Here is a 17,249-nt window from a genome sequence, read left to right on the forward strand (position 1 = left end):
ACATTGAAATTCAAAGTCTTTCTCTATAGACCATAATAGCTCATATGCATGCTCCACAAGCACATACATCAAGTTTCAAGTTTACTTATCAAATTACTTGGCTAACATCACATTTAGGCCATATCAAAATCAGGGTGTTACATTTATGAAATGATTTTTGTATTAAATGATAAACTGAGTTTAAGTTATGTTTTCAAGCAGACTAATGTAATCTAAAGGTGCTTTAAAGGTTGTTTTATGTTTAAGTCTTTGTGGATTAAAGTTATAAACTTGAAAATTGTTTAATCTATTCTAAAAGTGTAGGTATTGAATGATGTGTTAATATACATGAGGTAGCAATACTTGTTCTTCTTAATTGTTTTAAAAAGTATTCTGGAACAAAAGTATCAATAATTTGAATACAGAATAGGTGCAAGGGTTCCTTGTTTTAAAGGTATTGATACTTCCAACAAAAGTATCGATCTCTATGTTGTTGATTTTACTATACAAGTTCACGTATCGTTAACATGTAATATAATGAAGAGTAGACTATTGTTCCTACAAGGATTTATTACCAAAATTCATTAATTATTGAAATTAAAATAATTTAATCTTATCCAAACACATAATTTAAATTAAGGAGTAAAATGAAAATCCACACTAGCAATAAGAATGACAATCTAAACTTGAAAAATTAATCAAAAAAAACCTAAGACTACAATTTCCCTCAACACTTCATTTGAATCTCTTTTTCTTTCTCATAACTTAATAGAATGAGTTGTTAACCTAGAATTCTAATATATTTATAAGTATCTTTTGATGTTCTTATAAAAATATCTTTCTTATACCAATTCACTACATTCCTATGCAAATTAAATCAAAGAAAGACTCATTAAGCTTAGACTATAATATTGGCTACATATGATATGTAAGCATATTCCTATCTCACACGCGAAACAAATCACTCAACTAACTCAATGAATTTAAACCTATGCTATTCCTTCCATGTCTTACACTTAATTCCCTTTTTCAAATTTATTTAGGCTACCCAATCAATCTAATTGGTGATACGTCAATCAAATGCATTAAACATAGAATTGGAATAAACAACTCAACTACAATTAATCATAAGAAAAAGAGAGTACTAAAAATCCAAGCTACATGTTAAGTTCAATTGCAATCTTAGAAAAATAAATTTAGCTCATCCTAAATATTGAAAACATAATCCAAAGAAGTTTAACTATCAATTACAATATAAGAAAAACTAACAAGAAACATAAAAGAAAAGAGAAGTAGAAATTTGTCAGATCTTCAATCTTCAATTTTCCAAAGTCTTTCTTGCCTTCTTATATGCTTGACGACTACTTTTCCTTCAGAGAAACCCTAGTTTTAAGCATGCTGAATACTTGTTTCAAATTTCCTTTTTATAGCCTCCAAAACCCTAATTTAACTCAAATTCACATAAAGTTGTCTTGTCAACACCATGGCCTCCATTTTTCTACGCCTTAACCTTGAATTCTCGAATTTTGGCTCACATGTTGCTCCCTTGGTGCTGCGGCCTCGAGTTGGTGCACCATATGCATCACCTCTTGGGGCTGTAGCACCTAAGTTCCCAAGGCCATGACATTTTGCTTGTTGCATTTTGTATTTGCTTTGGTTTTCTTGTCCATTTTTAAGCCATTTGATCGAGCACCTTTCAAGATCAAACAAACTAAGTTGCTATCATGATAAAATGATTTAATCAACAGAAAATCTAATCAAAATCAAACTACATAATGCAATTAAAATAAACTTAAAAGAAACCACTAAAATGTGACAATTTCAAATCAAAACTCAAGGATTCAGGTAACTTTTATGCTTAAAATGTGACAAAATAACCCCATAAAATAGTGTTACCTTTCTACAATCTAAATTTGATGTTTTAGTGAAATTTAACCTTATTGTACTTAGAAAGACCTTGCTACCTCAAATTGAAACATGAAATGGATTCAATAGTGGTTTGATAGTTGTATCACATTATGGATTTGGTTTTAAAACAAAAAATGCATGGTTTCAAAGGAAATGGCATAGTTTTGTGAAGTACTTCTCCCTATATATGCTTTGTTTCCCTTCCTATGTCCCTCACTAAATTTTATGCTCGCCTTTCAAATTTCATATTTTTAGTTTTCAGATCCAGAGGTAGTTGGATCATAGCTTGAGGAGATCTACACCCAGCTACTCGTAGGTAAATTTTGGCATTCACTAGATAACTCATACTTAAAGTCACAACATTATTCATGTGTCAATTCTGGCTTATTTTGTATATGTTAGATGTCTAGTATAGAGGATGACGTAGCCATGCATTGGCAAGGGTCTGAGACTTAGATGAATTTTATAAATATTGTGATATGTTTAATGTATGACATTTCAGAGTTGATATATATATATATATAGACACACACATACACTCACATATGATGGTTAATAGCTATAGATGGTTGATATGAAATGTATATTAATGATGTGACAGGTTCATGAATATAGAGCAGTGAAAGGCTTGCTTGGGTCTAGTGGGCTTTGCCTATTGAGCCCATGCATTAGTTATGGCCCGAGATTGGATCGTGACATAATGCCAAGTTAATTGAATCTCTACCCCCTTTTCTTACTTTCTTTGAACTTCACATGATATCAATGTTGTTTGTATTTGCTCTAACATTATTGTTTCCTTCTCACTAATTAGAGATTCCACAAATTTTTCATAAACAAAATTAAAGATTCCATAAATACCTCATAAAAGTCTAAAAGACAAGTAAGAAACAAAATGCCTTCTCCTAATAAATCTTGCCCACAGCTCTAGAATGGATTCCTCATAAATAAAATTATCAAACATATTACCCCCAATGCATAACCAAATAGTGCTAACATGCCTTCCTTCAAACTTTACCCATTCAACATCCTTCATGTCATCCGATTGCCTTTTCTCTTTTTCTAACAAGGAACTCATCGAACCTTCGACACAAGTAGATCTTTCATCCTTCTCTACCATAGCATGAAATTAGTCTTCTTATCAAACTTCTAAATTGATAAATTCATAGAAGCAGTAATGTTTAACATTTTTTTTTTGAATCTTGATTACTAAACTGAAAGCTTTGACACCAATTTGTTCTAAAATTTTCTTATGAAACAACAAAGATAAATCCCACAGAAAATAAGCAAATAGAAAAAAAGAAAAATTTATATGATTGTACTACTTGCTTACGTCTACGGAGTAAAATAGATTTTTGACTACGATCTCCCAAACCAAGTCAAAGACCACTTTTACATATTCTCTCAATAGTCTCAAAAGAAAAATCACGTAGGCTTATTCTATTTCCATCTAAAATAAAAAATAAAGTTACAAGATATTCTTTCTCTATAGCTCTTAACAGCACTACCTAACATCTAAAGTCTAAAGATTCACTTTTATAATAAAAAAATTTAATGTAAAATAAGATTAACACTTAATGTGAGACAATAATTTTAAAACTGTGTAACTATTCAACATTGACAACAAATTAAAATTCTAAGCAAATAAAATTTCAAATTTTAACCAAACCAAAACTCAATAAAGACAGACAAATACTAATTAAAAGAAAATAAAGAACTTAAAATGCAACTGAAATGGATGCGATGATGGCCATCCTCCGTGCATGCAGATCAGATCCACAACTTGCCATGTAGACATTGTATGGGAAGCAATAGCAATAGTAACAATTTATAATCACGTAAGCAAATCTGAAAATATTATTCTTAAAGGCATATTTGTTAAATATGGTCTATTATAAGGCTAAAATGGAAACAAAATCCTCCGCATCTAAAATATCTCTGGTTTCATGGATCGTAAAATTTTCTATTAGGGTATACAGCCAGATTTGGTCTGATTTTCCTTCAGAGTCGGAGACAAAGCTGTTTGTCATGTTTCGCCAAGAAGCTTGGTGTCCCAAGTTTCCTTAAACTAATGCCCAATAATTAAGTGAGATCCAGGGTGTCTTCCACATGCTTTTGACAGGGTTTGCATCTGAAAATATTAGCCTCAGCAATAGGGGGCGCCACAAGAATAAAGAAAATTTGGTGAACCGCATCAAGTCAAGACACCCTGTCTTTAGTGTTTTCTTTTCGTTTTCTTTTTTATTTTTTTTTAATCTCTGGAGTCTGATTCTGCAGTGCCAGAACAATTGAACTCTACCTCTCTGTGCCTGTCTTCACAGTTCAAACATTTGATAAAATAGTAAGGTTTAATAGCCAAAAGCGTAAGAGGCAGCAATCCGACATCTGGGTTTGGAAATTGGATGAGATCACTTCCCATGGGTTCAGGATTTTTCTAGTTCCAATTCTTTTGGGTTTTGAGATTTTCTGTTCTCAGAATATAAGAAAACTTTTATTTCATTAATATTATTACTTATTGTATTGAATTATTCGGAATATTCTCATCAACTTTTTTATTAATATTACTTTATGATAAAAAAGTGGGCACCCCTTTTTTCTAGGTCGGCGAGTCGGCACCTATTCCCCTGATACATAGCTGATCATTTCCTTCAATTATTCAGGTTTACAAAGTCTTACATTTTAGTGGGTTTGTTTCAAGGCATTCGAGGTTGATGTATTTTAGACTGTTTTCAGATTTTGGGTGATTGACAGTTTCCCTTGTATCCAGTAATTATAGAAGAAAAAGGGTAGAGATAAGAGGAGAAACATGGAGGGGTTGGCCTCTTGCTCTACTGCCCATGTTACTACCATTTCATTTTAAATTTCAAGATGATGAACACCTTTGCCTTGACAGCTAATGGTTTATTATTTAGGAAAATCGCCTGACATTTAAAGCCTTGAGCTTATGCATAGATCAAATTTACTACTCATTGTTAAATGAGTGTACGTTTATTACTACAAATGCAGCCGCAAGATCTGACATGTTATCCATTATCCATACCATGAAGGCTTCCGAGCAATGATGCATGATCATTGTTCATTCAGGTGTGATCGTAGTAATACCAAGTCATGATAAAGGTCTGCGCTTGTTTCCGAGAATTGGATCATCACTCAGATTCCAACACTGAACCTGAGAGCATCACTATATTCCAATCACTACGAGCCAGAAATAAGTCTCAGTTGAATGTGCTATTTCTCTGAGTATCAGAGTGAATGAGATTGGTATCTGTTAAGAGCAACAATTTTGGAGAATGTTATAACAATCTGCGGCAATATATCTAGACTAAAGCTAATAAGTGTTAACAACTATAATAAGCCATTTGCTAAACAATTAGTCACAGGTAATGAGGGGAGGAAAGTTGCTCCAACTAGCAACCTCCAAACCCAGCTGCATAAGCAGTTATGGTATATTGAACAAAAAAATACACTGGTATCCAAGAGTTGCACACTCCATTTATCCAACAAGTTATCTAAAATTATTCCTAAAATGGCAAAGGAAAAGGGTACATCCAAACCTTTCACAATGCTAAATCTTCCACTTACTATAGCTTTTTATAAGAAACCACTGACCAAAAAACAGATACTAATCAAAGCACCCTAGCTATCAAAACCTAACGATACATTAAGATCTGAAGCGCAACTAGTTGGTGTTCATAGTAACTAGTGGACATAAAAAATATGTTAAATTCTAATTTCATTGCAAATACCGATGCCCTCCAGGACAATATCAAACTGAATGAGACGTTAAAACATTGAAATACCATGTAGCTATAGATATGAAATATCATTCTATCGAATGAAATTCTGAAAATTATAGATTTTTCAACCCTAGTTGCCCAGATGCCACTTTGTGTCTAATCCACAGTTGACTCCAAAGAAGTCTGCAGAAGCAGATTTTTCAGCAAGTTCAAAAGTATCACCAACTTGTTAAAGCTATTGTTGAGTTACTTAAGGATATATTGTTTCTGTTCTCACCCATTCAGAACATAAGCAGAGAAATTCTTCATCGCAGCTATGCAATGAACCACAGAACTCAATCTCATATATTTCCCTAAGCAAAACTTCTCAAGTTCAATCAGCTGTTAAAAGATTAACTGCCATGCTTACCTCTAGGTCCACATTAAAAGATGTACGCAAAATCTAGACAATGAGAAGAATTAACCAAAAAAAGGGGGAAAAAAAGTACAGACCAGGAACATCATGCAACTGTGGTAAATTAAATGGAGAAACATACATTTCAGATTGTCAGATCACATATTAATTACCTATAACAACAATTAGAATGTACTCAACAAACACTTAAAGGCTAAAGTAGACAACCATGACCAATCACAAGGTTAGGTTTCAAATGTGATCAATAGATTAGGTCACTACTTATCTACCTTAGAAATTACAGGTATGTACTGTAATCACAAGTTATCTTGGAAGTTGATATGACAGAATCCTTTATTGGAAATCTGTCCCAGTTTTGAAAATTTAAAGATAATTATGAAGAGGATGTATGGTCTATGTTCTGTTTACTTGCATAGATAACAGCCCATGCTCAGAAGTTCAAAATGTCACTAAACCAGAAGATAAAGATTCAAGAAAAGGAAAAGATAACATAGTTTTCTCAAAAAAATGAAAAACATCCAAAGGTTTAAACAATCATATATGAACTGAAAAGGTAATAAAATAGCTCAATGAAAATGGATTATGTACTCTGACCACAAAGATTTTGCTCACTCTCAATGTGCCGAAAATTGACACCAAAATTCTTCTCTGTTTGTTTTACAACAAAAGATAACTTCTGGTTAGAATTTTATCAACTGCCTTCTAGTTTCAGGTGATTAATATTTCAGCCACAAATGACTGAGAATGAAGATCGAAGATCATATGTTTCAGCAGTATGCAAATGAATTCTTGCATGATGCTTTCATCACAAATGCTAAGTGTCCTACTTCACACTGCACAATTTATTTCATTCAACAACAACGCAAAAAGTTAGAGATGTTGTGAAATTCGGAAAATCCAGCTAATGTTCATGGGGATTAGAATAAAATTAACATAAAAAAAAGTCAGAGATCCCTGAAAGACACCCTTCATATCAAGGGTCCAAAGTCTTCTATGGAGTTACACAATGTACAATTACAACTTACCTCTACATAACACTTAACTAAGAAGACAAAATGATTAACACAGAAGAGAATTTTGGAAACTGGAGAACCTCAATATAAGAAACAAAGACACCAACAAGGGATGTAAGCATTATTTTTCCCACCAGCAAGCTCAAAATTTAGTCATGTTGCCTCAAAACCACCTTGATGGCTGAAGGACCCCCCAGGCAAGCAGACTCCAAAATTCAAGTAAAATGAGCTGATCCCAAATAATAATGGGGTAACACAACCTTTAAGCAGTCCAGATTAATCCAATAGCACCAGACCAAAGTAATTGCGAACATTGATAAGCTTAGGAACTTTTTGTCGCTTAGAGTGACATCACGATCAATATCCGTCACCAGAAGCTGACCGAGAACACAGACTGCCACTGACAACTTAATTACAAGGGTAGAAGTCTGCAGAACTGAAGATTATAAAACAACGGACATGGCAACCAACTCTAATGCCTGACGGAGTGTGGTAAAAGAATACCAGATTAAGTAACACTCCCCACTAGCTCAAGTTGAAAATTCAGATTAAGAAATTGAAGTCCATTGCCAATTACCACCTCCCCGTCAAGATCACTTACAAGAAAAAAAAAGAAAAAAGATAAAAGATAAAAAGACAAATGACCACCCACCGACCAAGACTCTACATGATGAACTCAAACAAAAGGAGTAATCAAAATAAAAGAAGAAAAGTTGAATGATGAAAATGGAATGTCAATAATTACCAAAGTTTTGAATCAATCATCCCCAGTTGGAAATAAAGTAAGAACCTTCCTTCCACCATTCCCATTGGCAGATTCCAAATCTTCCACATAACTACTGGGAACTTGATTATGCACGGGTGCCCCTCCCATTCTATGCATTGGTTGCTGCGTCTGCCTGCCTAAGAAGGGGTGCTCGAATTGGCCATTTGGGGATGATCCAAAATGCCCCATTTGTCTATGATACGGAGTCTGCAGATGTGGATGTCCTACTGCCGCTGCCACTATCTGCTGTTGCTGGTGATGGTGGTGATGCTGCAGTGCTGGCACTGGTACAAACGGCAAGAAATGCTCTGAATTACTCCTACCCGGATGAAGAAAGTGCGGTGGAACCGGTGAGCTTGCAAACAGATGGTCAGTCACCGGATCAGCCGTGGCACTCAAACTGGCACCACCAGCTCCACCGTTGGCGCCACCGCCGCCACCACCTCCACCACCAGATAAGCCTTGCATTCTCTTCAAATAAAGGCGATATTTCTGCAAATGACTAGCAACGTTTTCTCTGGTCAAACCATCAACACTCATAAACTGCATTATGGTCTTGGGGACGGCGTTCTTTATCCCCAAATGAGCCACGGCGTCAACGAATCTCTTGTGTAGCTGTGGGGTCCACACAAGGCGAGGCCGCTTGAGAGTGCGTGCGGGCTCATCTCCAGCAGCCCCGGACCCCAAGTCACCGGAATCGGCAGCAAATTCGGCCGAAGTGGGCTGAGAAGGAGGCTGCCCGGCTGCGGAGGGTGGAGGAGGAGGCGGTGGCTGTGGCTGTTGTTGTTGTTGTTGTTGTTGTTGAAGGTGGTGGTGGTGGTGGTGGTTTGGGTTTCGAATGTCGAAGGCGAGAGCAAGATCAGGTGTGATTAGGGTTTGCGAAAGAGGCATCAGCTCTTCCGGTGATGGCAGCTCTTCCTCCCATCTTGCGAACCAATTTGAGTCTTCGTCCGTCATTATGCACAAATTGTGATAATAATTATAGTTGTTATTACAACTAAATTCTGCAAAAGCAACAAATCGAAACCTAAATTTGGACCAACAGCTCCCAACTGTGCTGCTGCTGCTGGTGCTCCTGCAACATACAGAACATCATCGAATCTCAGAATCTATTCATAGGACTGGGATATGATTAAAAGAACAAAACAGCATGATTGGAAAGTCAAATTCAAAGAAGAGCAAGCAAGGCAATACCCACAAAAGGCAGATGCGCTTTCCTCCCCTCTCCGCAGGCCGGAGAGCACGGATTCGAGGTCAGAATCAGAAGAGAGAGAGGGGATTGATGAGAGTGGAGAGAGGTTCGAGGTGGATCTTGTTTTCTTCTTTTCAGCTTTTATTATGAGTACTGTGTCTGATGCTTTTCTTAAATTCTCTCTCATTTGGATATTTTCATTTTGTTTTTCTTTTTCACGATGCAAACGTTGGATAACATCGCCGTACACTATCTTATGGGTTAATATTCAATTAAGGTAACTTGTCATGTTGGTAATATACTTCAAAGTACATCTATTAAATATGTTAAAATAAAAATTTAAAAATCTTTCAAAGCAAATATTTTTAAATTTATGAATATTTGTTTTGAATGTTTTTAATTTTTAAATTTATGTATTCAGAAAGTCACAACATTTCATTCACTCATGGTGTACAAAATTCACATGCTAACAATACATCAAATATAAATCTTTATATCATCATCATTATTATTATTACCCATTAATTTATCATTTCAAATTAAATGTTTGTTTTCATATATTTTTAAAAATGCTTGTACCACTTGAAAGATTAGAATCCCAGAGAGGAACTTTGAATTGAAAAATTAATTGTAAGGGTGAGCATTGATTGATTAAAATAGAAATAATTTATCTAAATTGATTAAATTCGATTGATTCGAATTGATTTTTTCAATTTTGATATTAGTCAATTAGAAAAATCAATTTATTTTATTGTTTCGAATTATTTTTTTGTTTGAAATTTACAATGAAACTATCTAAATAATATATTTTTAGATATATAAATATTTTCAATATTTTCAAAAATATTTAAAATTTATTTTTATCCTAGTCAAAAAATAACTAATTGAACCGATCGAGTTCGATTATTTTTGTTTTTTTATTACAATTTGATTGGTTTCACTTATTTTATAAGCATTTTATTAATTTAATATTTTAAAATTATGAAGTCAAAGCAAGGGATTGTTACAAAGATTTTAAGATGTTATTATTTTTATTATTACTGCGAGAAGTTTTGTTTTGGTTGGGTAGGCAATTTGCCCTAGGCTTGGCCTCTGGGGCCTTCCTTTGGCATCATCCTTCCCATTCCCTCTGTTTCTGCATAGTGCGTGACAGCACGCATGTCCATGATATGAGACAAACAGATTATGGTCGTGTATGGTGGAACTCGTTCATTGGTAATTCGTCTATCTGGGTCTGACACAGCCATCAGCAATCAGCAACCAAATGCTCACAGGTAGTAGACGAGACGCGTCCTCTCACGCGTGTCCCAACCATGTACGGTTGCTATTTGTGGCCCAAACTGGTAGAGGCTTAACTTTATATCTACATGGATGATGGATGCAAAGTTTGTCCCCTTTGCGATATTTCTTTTCATTCTTCGGCGGAAAATCTACTCGTTCACTGTTCTGATGCAGCCCTTCTAGTCCCAATGAGTCTGTCTTTTTATTTAATTTTTTATCTTTTCTTCTACAAAACAAAGCAATATTTTGTATTATAACAAGCTAGTAAATGTATCTACTAATTGAACTTTTGTAACACACAATTACCTTTTTGTATCAAACACATTGTACCACCTTATTTGTTTCCTTCCGTAGGGTAATGAAGATTGAGTTTGCTTTAAATCCATTATAACTTTGTGAACATTTGAATTAAAATTAATTAATTATTGATAAAAAAAACATCTCTCACACGTAAAGTGTAATTATATAAAACTATATTAATATAAAATTTATTATTATTTATGATATTTTCATTTTTATGTTTTACGGTTGATCTTTAATTTAAAGATGTTGTTTCAAGACGTTTGATATTTTTTTTATCCTAACACAACGTATTTGTTGCAAATAATTGCTTCCCACTTACAAACTCAAAAATATAAACAATTTTAAGTTAATTGGTCCTAAGTGGGCTAACTAAAAGGCTGAATAGCACTTTTAAAAAGAAATTTGAAAGTTTCACAGGAATGAAAGTTAATAAATAAGGAAATAGTTCACAAAGTAAGGAAGGAGTGAGAGAAGTAAACAATGGATAGTTATTTATAATGGTATGAATCTCTTTGACCTATATCTACTTCTTTGATAACTCTTGTCAACGATTTTGAATGCAATTTTTTTGAATCAAAGTATCTAATACTTCAATTAAGTATTTACAAGATAAGCTATCCAAAACTCAAAAGTTTGAAAGATAATTCCAAAAGAGTGTTTCCCACATTCAATCTCACAAGCTTGCAACTAAAACAAATGTTTAACTGATCACTCACTACTCTAAATTCACTAATACAAGTTTATCAGTCTCTTAATGAGAGATAAGAGTGAAGCACTATGAACTAGGAGATAACCCTTTTGATTTTTAGCTCAAATCCTTTTAGTTGGATATACTTCTTGTTTATTGTAAGCCCTTTTGATCTTTTTTTGTTAGTCTTGAGTTACATTATGTTTTGATTTGACAAAAATCGTATGATATCTTGAGTTTAATGTTAAGTATTTGAAATTGTCTCAATCATGTTTTTCATCTCCTAAAGTCGTAAAATTATTTAAAAAGTCATGTATCATTCGAAATTATCACAAAAGCTTTCAAACAATGAATATTCAAGTAAGTAAATAAAAAGCATACATGCCTTGAATTATTATTTGATTATATGAACAAGGCAAGGTAAAAAATAGTTGAAAAGAGGCACCAAAAAGTCAAGGAATTCTTAAGACACAAGTCCATAGTCGACCTTAGCGGAGCAAAAGTCAATTCAAAGATAGAATTATTGAAAAACAAGTGAAGAATCATGAAAAAAAAAAGACATAGTTTACCCTGAGATGTTAGTCATCCCTAAAGCAAAACACTCAAAAAATTGAAGAATTGCATAGACATAATCCACCTGGCTCTTCTATAGTCAACCTTGGCAACTTGTTGCACGAAAAAAAAGGAAAATGAAAGACACAATCAACCTTGGCTTCACCATGGTCAACTACCTCAGCCCAAATTTGAAAAACGAATGTCCTCAAGAATCAGATCAAGTAGAGGAAGGTTATACTTGGCTATAAAGCCCTAATTTGAGAAATTTGAAAAACATAGTTGACCTTAGAAGCATTATAGTTGACCTTCAAGCTTCAACAATGATCATATTTAATTCAAACTTATTTTTAATGGTCCCAAACTTCATTCTTTTTATAAAAAGGTCGCCTTTAGGTCATTTGGAGACAAAAGAAGACCAACACTCACTTGAAAACCTTATAGAGAAATCCTAAAGCTTATTTTCCCCTTTTAGCCTTCATTTTAGTCTTTCGTCAAGCTTTGAAGAATCATTCACTTGAAAATCCTTGAAAAAGTATTACTTCTTTTCACACTCAAGCTTAAACTTCTTAGCATCCAGCCTTTGTGAGACATTCTCTTGTTATACTTTGTACCCATTTTCTAAAGGTTTTAATTTAACCTTGAAAAGCTATTTGTAAAGGTTATGCTTGTTCCTAGAAAAAGGCATTTGTAAAGGTTGTACTTGCTCCCATGAAATGACATTTGTAAGGGTTGTGCTTACTCTAATGAAATGGCATTTTTGAGGGTTGTGCTTACTCATATAAAAAGGCATTGTGAGGGTTGTGCTTGAACTCATTAAAAGGCATTTTTCCCTTGGTGGATTTTAAATTCCTTGGTAAGCTAAGGAAGTGGATATAAGCATTTGAGAATGTCAAAATATTATAAAAATACTTATGTCTTGATTTACTTTTCTGTACTGTGATTTGTCATTTATATTTGCCTTAGAAAAATCACTCATTTTATGTTTGACACAAGAAATATTTTTTATTGCAAAGACAAGATTTTTGTACTTGATTTATTAAAGGAAATTTGTAAATACCAATTCACCCTTTCTTAGTATTAATTTCATTAAGCTTACACTACTAATAATTGGTATTAGAGCTAAGACTCAGTTTTGCAAGTCTAGCAATCTTGAGTGATCCATAGTAGAAGCTCAAAATCATAAAAATGGAGTTAACGACAACCATATTTACTTGGTGGAAGGCAATTGATCCAAAGGCCATTTATCTTTATAGGTAATAACTACCCTTATTGGAAAAAGCGTATGAAAATGTTTATACAATCCATGGACCTAGATGCTTAGAATGTTATTTTAGTTGGTCCACAAGTCCCATATAAGGAGGTAGATGGCAAAGTAGTCAATAAGTATAGGAAAGAGTGGAGTGATAAAGATAAGAAATTAATTCAAACATATTGTAAAGCATATAATATTTTTCTTTGTGCCTTATGTGTTAGTGAATTTGAAAAAGTCTCCATGTGTAAAAATGTTAAACAAATATGGGACACCTTAAAAACCACTTATGAAGGCACCAACCAAGTCAAGGAATCCAAGATTGGATTGCTTACACATGATTATGAGCTTTTTGGGATGAAAGAGGGTGAATTAATTAATGAGATGTTTGAGAGATTCACCAATATTGTAGGACGTCTAAAAGCCTAAGGAAAAGATTTTCCAAATGCACAACTTGTAAAGAAGATCTTTTATAGCCTTCAAAAGTCTTGGAGACCTAAAGTCATGGTTATAGAAAAGGATAGAAACCTAAACAATTTTAAGCTAAAAGAGCTCATAAGTTCCTTTATCACTTATGAGATGTCAATTAAACATGAAAGTGAGAAAAAAGAACCCAAGAAGGAAAAGGTAAAACAAAAAGTTTTAGCCATTAAATCTTTGATTGAAGTGGATGAGAAAAGTACTAGAAGTGAAAGTGAAAATGGAGATGACATGGCTATGTTAGCTAGGAAATTTAATTTGTTCATGAAGAAAAACTTTAGAGGTAAAAAACTTATAAAAAGGGATGTGCCAAAGGAGCAATATTCAAGAAATCACTTATTATGTTTTGATTACAAGAGGTTTGGACACCCCAAGTATGAATGCATGTACAATAATAAGAACACTTCAAGAAATCTCCAGAAGAAGGTACTGAAAGCCACTTGGAGTAATAGCAATAACTCTCAAGATGAAGAAGGCGATGAAGTTGCAAACTTTTTCTCATGGCACTTGATGACTACAACACCAAGTTATGGAGATCAACCCTCATGAGTCAACAATTGAAGAAGGACCACTTCCTTATGAGCCTCCAAAATTTAATGGTGAAGACTTCTTCATATAAAGATATAGAATAAGGCATTTTGTCATTGCAAACAACTATAAAACCTGGATAAAAATTGAAAGATGGTCCATAGAAAAATTAAAAGGAAATGGATGAATGGAATTCACATGATTTAGATTCGATTGAATCCAATGCCAAAGCCATGCATAGTATCCTTAGTGCACTTGGAGAAAGGCAACGTGATCAAGTTCAAAATTGTGGAAGTGCCAAGGAAATTTGGAAAAAGTTAAGAGAGCTATATAGTGAAGCTCATGAAAGAGAATTGGAAGAAGATGATCTTATGAATGAAAGTTCATCAAGTGAAGATGAAGAGAATAGACAATTCCAAGATTCAATATCAAGCTATGAGATAGGATTTTCATCTCATGAATCACTTGTCTTTACAAATAGTGGATTAGAAAGTTTGTTTGAAAAGCTAGCTCTTTCATTTCAAGATCTAAGCTTCAGTCAAAAGGAGAAAATTTCAAATCTTAAGATTGAAAATGAATCATTGATAGAAGTAAACAGTCAAGTAAAAATTAATGTTGAAATACTTTAAAGAAATTATGAGCAATTAGAAAAAGAAAACGACAAATTGAAAAGTATTGTTAAAGGAAAGGACATATAAGAAATTAAGAGTAAGAACTCTTATAAACTCATAAATTTCTATTACATTCATTGTTAAATTTATTATTTCTTGCATACATTTATTTAAGGTAACTCTCAAGGATCCAAAGTAATTTGGATACCAAATGTCAAGTGAAAATGATCTTTATAGGTATGCAAGTACAAGGAGAAACAAGTTAAAAATTGACCATAAATTGGAAAATAAGCAATACTTACTTCTTTATTTCTTTTAAACTTAAAGAATGCATGATTGATTGTGAGTTACTTATTTGAGCATTTAGTGTGGTTTTCCTTGCATTTGCTTTAAAATATTTGTTTGAATTTTGATTGTGAAAAATATCGGTAGCAATAAATGTGAACATGAAATGCACTTACACTTGAACATAAGTGATTTGTTGAGAATAATATGATGATAATTTGAGCATAATAATATTTGACTACTTAAATTAGTTCCTTCAATGTGAGCTTATCGGAGAAAATTATTGGCCATGCTTAAGCTTATATTGATATATAGCTTGAACAAGTTTATCACATGATGAAAATGCTTAAACTTGTTGTTCCATTTGTATATTCATGTGCTTGCATTGAAATATCTTTTGTTACTAGTGAAATGTTCAAATGTTTAGTCTAGGAACAATTCTTGAAAAATGCCTTCTGTTTCTGCTTAAATGTTTATTTCAAGAACAATTCCTTGATTAAGCATATAATATTGATTATTGAGGAACTCTTTCAACTTCATGAGAAATATTCTTGGTTCATCAATCACTTTGGTCAAGTCTCATGCTTACATGATATTTCCTCTTGCTTGACCTTAAGATTTGAAGCGTATAACTTCACTTGGGTTATGCTTTTGAATTAGAAATTTAAATTGTCCAGTTAGATCATGATATACATTGTGTTGGCATAGTTGAAGAATCTTTTGAATGTGGTTTTGAATGTTAACTATGTCCTCCATGAGCTTAATGATTGCATGATCTAAAGACATGTCTGCATCAAGCATTAGCTTATAGGCTATCATGAATGACTTGCTTTAATATGAAAAATGGCCTATAGCTAGACTTAGCAATGAATATCTAATGAGACATAATTGAATGATTATTTCTTGAATCTTAACAATTGTTATTCATTGATGCTTGGATGTTTACATTAGATATATTCATGAGTTGAGTGGTTTATTTTCAATATTTCAGAACAAATGGTATCACACATGAATCATGGGTCATTTAGAAATCGCATACATGAACAAAATTCAATGCCTGCATATTCTTGATAAATATATGTTTATTTGTTTGGAAATTTGAAACTTTGCTTACATATCAATGAAAATAATTAAAATCATGAGTAATGAAGATAGCCATGTTATTACATGTGATCATGCTTGTACCTACTAGATCACAAAATCCTCATGTCTAGTCACAACAAGTGCAAAAAGCCTTGGCAAAGCTTTATTGATAATGATATTTGTTAGCTTTAAAATTATTATAGTTTTGATTATGACAAAATAATCAAATTTGCTTGAACATTATTTGAGTAATCCTTAACCATTGCTTGATATGATTTAACTCCCATACATTTATTCTTACATAATTATAAGCTTAACTTTTGAAGTTATTGAACTATATTTATAAGCTTGTATGACTTAGGTGTATGAGTGCTTATGATTCCCATTCATTAAAGTTTGATCTAAAGATTAAAGGAAAATTTAGATGCACTCATTAAGGGGAAGTTTTGAATATCAATTTTAACGATATAAAAAAAAGAGAAGGAAGACTAAGTTAAATAGAGTTTGATTCGTCTTCATGTTTAATTTTTATGTGTGATGCTTTGTTTTGGTTTTATTAAATATTATGTAAAGAAAACTAGATGCATTGACTAAAGGGAGCAACTTATTACGCATAAAGATTTGATGCTTTCATATTGAACATAGACATTGTAATATTAATCTAGAAGTGTTTTGTTATCATAAAAAATAAGAGATAGAAAATATTGACTCTGAATGTTTTTGATGATAGCAAAATATTCCCATTCATTGATGTCTAACTTTTCTACTTGAGTGTGTAGAACAAATATATTTAATAATTAGTTGATCATTCAAAAGACAATATCAAAACTTATAAGAATAAGGAGCTATAAGTGAGCAATGAAATGAGAAGCCTCTAAGTTGAATAATTAAGGGAGTTGGTTGGATAAAACTCAAAAGAGAAGCTGGCGAGTTCAAGCAAATCATGAAATAGAGAGCACTTAGTTGACCAAGAGATAGAGTTAGTGGACTAAGAGCTTATTGCCAAAAACTAGGTTCAACGATAGAAACGACTCAATCGACTAAGAAGTTTTATCAGTCAACTAAGAGGCTACTGCTAAAAATGCTTAAAGACAGAACCTATTACCAGAAACTAGGTTCAAAGATAGAGATGACTTAGTTGACTAAGTGATAATGATTAGTCGACTAAGAGCATTCTGT

At 33.0% G+C, this 17,249-nt stretch overlaps 1 protein-coding gene across 6 annotated transcripts; it reads right to left on the reverse strand.

The window, feature by feature from the left end:
• Positions 1-1,656: 1,656 nt before the first annotated feature.
• LOC110426549 (transcription factor MYBC1-like) lies at positions 1,657-9,204 on the reverse strand. 6 transcript variants are annotated; one of them, XM_089785332.1, is made up of 3 exons: positions 9,010-9,204; positions 7,795-8,890; positions 1,657-1,672 (listed from the first exon to the last, which is right to left on the reverse strand). In XM_089785332.1, the coding sequence occupies exons 1-2, from the start codon at positions 9,192-9,194 to the stop codon at positions 7,807-7,809; spliced, it is 1,269 nt and encodes a 422-aa protein (XP_089641458.1). In that variant the 5' UTR covers positions 9,195-9,204; the 3' UTR covers positions 1,657-1,672; positions 7,795-7,806. The 6 variants fall into 6 exon arrangements, with proteins under 6 accessions (XP_089641458.1, XP_021297460.1, XP_089641457.1 ...); XM_021441785.2 differs by lacking the exon at positions 1,657-1,672 and adding an exon at positions 5,011-5,149; XM_089785331.1 differs by lacking the exon at positions 1,657-1,672 and adding an exon at positions 5,036-5,053.
• Positions 9,205-17,249: the final 8,045 nt, after the last annotated feature.

Source organism: Theobroma umbraticum, unplaced genomic scaffold, assembly GCF_002168275.2.
Source record: "Theobroma umbraticum cultivar Fairchild unplaced genomic scaffold, ASM216827v3 scaffold_89.0, whole genome shotgun sequence".
Lineage (NCBI taxonomy): Eukaryota > Viridiplantae > Streptophyta > Magnoliopsida > Malvales > Malvaceae > Theobroma > Theobroma umbraticum.

What these genes read in the sequence shown, in the direction of transcription:
- LOC110426549 (XM_089785332.1), bottom strand. Translation starts at nt 9,194, where the DNA reads ATGAGAGAGAATTTAAGAAAAGCATCAGACACAGTACTCATAATAAAA. An exon ending in AGCGCATCTGCCTTTTGTGG is followed by an intron (nt 8,891 to 9,009) that starts GTATTGCCTTGC and finishes TGTATGTTGCAG; the next exon opens with GAGCACCAGCAGCAGCAGCA.